General features: G+C 32.6%; 1 protein-coding gene across 1 annotated transcript; it reads right to left on the bottom strand.

Annotated features, from left to right (window-relative positions):
- Positions 1-1,034: 1,034 nt before the first annotated feature.
- On the bottom strand, positions 1,035-1,607 carry PCYB_005560 (phist protein; the record flags this gene model as incomplete). Its single annotated transcript, XM_004227977.1, has 2 exons — positions 1,035-1,362; positions 1,507-1,607. Coding segments are annotated over 2 exons (426 nt in total), but the record flags the coding sequence as incomplete, so codon positions are not given.
- Positions 1,608-1,646: the final 39 nt, after the last annotated feature.

Consider the following 1,646-nt stretch of genomic DNA (forward strand, 5'->3'; position numbering starts at 1 on the left):
CCCAAAAAATTGCTTATTTTGCCCTATACTTACGTAGTTACCTTTGTTGGAAAGCTTTACGCTCATTTTCTAATTTTTTGAGAAGCAAAAATATGTGGATGCTCCTCTCTGCATACACCACTTTCAACCCATTAAGCATAAAATTGTCTCTGCCGCGTTGTTGCACCTTAAAAGAGTAAACAAAGAGGACATAAAAAGACAATTAAAAAAAAGGAAATTCCTCTAGTTACCTCCAAAAGTGATTATTCATTTGAATGTCCTCGATATGGTAAAATGGTCTTTCTTCAGTAATTCTTCTTCCGTCACATTACGAACCACATTAAATTCTAAAAAAAGACATACACTTTTTACCTACCTTCGGGAGTCAGCACATTTGAACACATTTCATTTATATCTTAATTACACAAATTATGTGATATATATGGCCGTTCTTTTTAAGAGTAAAAGAGGGCCTACACATGTGCATGTAATTATAGTAACAGCAGTGGCCATAGCAATGCTAGTAGCCGCGACACTTTTAGAGAATTTTCTGCCCATGTTGTGAGGAAGCACCTAGTTGCGGTAACCACCTTAAATTTCAACAATACAATTTAAATTTTGAAAGATTGAAAATAATAACGTGGATATATATCTCACAAGCTGTAGTGTGCCCGTGTTTACCTTATAGAACCAATTAAAGCTCGAAATGGATTCCAAATTCGGTGCACCTTCCCTCAACATACGAACGAAATAAAATTCATTCCGAAAAAGTTTAAACACCTTCGCTAGAAAGAATGCGACATATTTTTACACATTATAGAGCAGACCTCAGTTATATTAGCGCATAAAAAGAAATAAAGTTGTGCGCTTATTATATCATAAATGATGTGACTGCCAAAATGGGTTTGATGCTCTGCATGGGTGCTATTCCCTTTGGCGTTAATTCATTTAGGGCTATAAAATGCCTCTCCTTCTACGTGTATGTATATATGTATATATATATTTATATATATTCATTTATTATGCATATTTTTGTTACGTAATTAGAACTATTTATAAGCGTGCAAGAATAAATATAATATGTGAACCCTGAACCCTGAACATGATTTCGTTTTTATTATATTCTTCTTGCTTCCCCGTGTTGGTTTTCAATTGGTTGTCGCTCGAAAGCTTTTTTTTCAAGTCTTCATTCTGTTTATCCACATTTCCAGAACTGTTATTATCAGCATGTTTAAATGGAAATGGATTTTTCTTCTGTCCTTCGGTAGTATTATTAGCTCGGGATCCTTTTAAAAATGAAGGAATGTCTTGATATAATATCCTCGAATGTCTATTCTTTAAGTGTGAATGTGGATATTTATTTCCTGTAGATGTGTTGATGTTCTATAAAAATTGTAGTATAAAAAAAGAAAAGAAAAGGATTAGTTTCAAAAATTTGCTTATGCGTGTAGTTTATGGTAAATGAAAAAGTCATAATATCGTGTGTGTATAAGGGTGCGTGCTTATTAATTAAAAAAGGTTACATACTTGTAGGAGAAGGTAATACAAAGACAGAACTAATGCACTAAAAAAAGACTTGAAAAATATATGTGTTGCAAATTTGTTGCTATTTAATTTTATTTCCTTTTCTTTGAACGATTTTTTAAAGGAACTCTTTCCTTTTGCAA

Source organism: Plasmodium cynomolgi (assembly GCF_000321355.1).
Source record: "Plasmodium cynomolgi strain B DNA, scaffold: 0768, whole genome shotgun sequence".
NCBI classification, from domain to species: Eukaryota; Apicomplexa; class Aconoidasida; order Haemosporida; family Plasmodiidae; genus Plasmodium; species Plasmodium cynomolgi.